Source organism: Malaclemys terrapin, chromosome 13, assembly GCF_027887155.1.
Source record: "Malaclemys terrapin pileata isolate rMalTer1 chromosome 13, rMalTer1.hap1, whole genome shotgun sequence".
Classification (NCBI taxonomy): domain Eukaryota; kingdom Metazoa; phylum Chordata; order Testudines; family Emydidae; genus Malaclemys; species Malaclemys terrapin.
The window spans coordinates 34,182,466-34,184,413 of record NC_071517.1 but is presented as its reverse complement, the minus strand read 5'-3'; the positions used below and the strand labels follow the sequence as shown (position 1 = coordinate 34,184,413).

At 42.8% G+C, this 1,948-nt stretch overlaps 1 protein-coding gene across 1 annotated transcript; it reads left to right on the top strand.

Moving 5' to 3' along the window:
- Positions 1 to 796: 796 nt before the first annotated feature.
- On the top strand, positions 797 to 1,744 carry LOC128848394 (olfactory receptor 1020-like). Its single transcript, XM_054048357.1, has one exon. The coding sequence runs from the start codon at positions 797 to 799 to the stop codon at positions 1,742 to 1,744; it is 948 nt and encodes a 315-aa protein (XP_053904332.1).
- The last annotated feature ends 204 nt before the right edge of the window (positions 1,745 to 1,948 follow it).

The window sequence follows — 1,948 nt, the reverse complement described above, 5'->3', positions numbered from 1 at the left end:
CAAATTTCCAATAGAAATTTTATGCAAGAAAGGGTAAATTTTTAGCAAAATTGATGGATTCTAGCTTTAAAAGGAGATTGGGAAACTGTATGACCAGCAGTAACATTTCCAACACTGGGGTCTAACTGTAAGGTTTTTCAAATTTCATTCTTTTTTGCATAAGATGGTCACCTGGCTGAGTCTCTGTAAGTGGAGTGTCCTACTGCAGGACTATGAGCTATTGTCATAGGAAAGGTGTGTCTGCATAAAATTTTCAAAGGGCGCTACTAGAGTTAGGCTGCCAATTTCCCCTGCAATTCATTTGCAGTTGGCTGCCCACCCATTGCAATTCCCAGCCCTATTTGCTTGGTTTGTTTCTTTGTTGTGGCTTCCCCTAAAATATAAAATCCTGACCCATTTCAGCAGTGGAACTCCAGCCTATTTTGTTCTGCTTTTAAACACCAGGCAGTGACTATTTGAACCAATATCTACCTAATGTGTCTCCTCTATCTGTGTTCCTGTGCTGTTGTGGCTGAGCCCCAACACCATTGTATCTGAGTGCTTGGTGCCATCTGTCAAGGTACTACACAGGTTTCCAGAGAGATTAACATTTTGTTTAACCTGCAGTTTGTGCAGATATGAAATCTATCTCAGGGAGCAAGAGAGATAGCATTTCCCCTCCCCTGTCTTCTATTCTCAACTCAGCTATTTTTTCAGTAGCCAGCAGAGGGAGACAGTGAAAATAATGCTGATATTTATTGAGTGAATTTTGTTCATTTATATCACAGAGTTAATTTCTTACCCATAGACACACCTCATGGCGAGCCCAGAACAGGGAAATGAAACGTCCATCACAGAATTCATCCTCCTGGGATTTGGGACTCACCCTGAACTGCAAATCCTTCTTTTCCTGCTATTTCTCGTGATCTACATTGCAACCATGTCTGGGAACATCCTCATCGTGACCTTAGTTGTGACTGATCAGCACCTTCACACCCCCATGTTCTTCCTGGGGAACTTGTCCTGCTTGGAGACCTTCTACACCTCCACCATCCTACCCAGGATGCTGGCCAGTCTCCTGACTGAGGACAGGACTGTTTCATTTAGTGGGTGTCTCACACAATATTATTTCTTTGGTTCTCTAGCAGGTACGGAATGCCTTCTCTTATCGGTGATGTCTTATGATCGGTATTTAGCGATATGCAATCCAATGCACTATGCAGCCCGTATGAGTGGCAGGGTCTTGCTTCAGCTTGCAGGTTGTTCTTGGCTAGGTGGCTTCCTAGGTAATAGCATAACAACATTGTCAATATCACAGTTAACTTTCTGTGGTCCCAATGATATTGACCATTTCTTTTGCGATTTTATCCCCCTGATAAATCTCTCCTGTAATGATACTCACCTGATGGAAATGTTGGCTTTCACACTCATCTTGATTTTCTCACTTCTCCCATTCCTACTTACCTTGATGTCCTACATCTGTATCATTGCGACCATCCTGAGAATCCCTTCCACCACTGGGAAGCAAAAGGCCTTTTCTACCTGCTCCTCTCACCTCACTGTGGTGACCATTTTTTATGGAACTCTACTGATTGTGTATATGTTCCCAACAACCAATGCACTGAGTGACTTCAAGAAAGTTCTCTCTGTCTTCTACACTGTCCTGACTCCCCTGGTCAATCCCCTCATCTACAGCCTGAGAAATAAAGAGGTCAAGGAGGCCCTGAGGAAAGCTTGCAGGAAATGCAGGTTTGGACAATGCTAACTGATCAGTTTCCTTAGGTTAAAATGAAATAGATATAATATGGAGTGATTTAGGGTCAGTATCAAAGCCTACTGAAGTAGAAGGTCATGTTTCCATTTGCTTCCATTGGTTTCTTGTTATGCTTTTGCAGATCACAGCCCTGGAAGAAATGGAGGTGCATAGACCTTTTAAAAACCTGTCACCCTGTTCTTTTTAGGACCAATA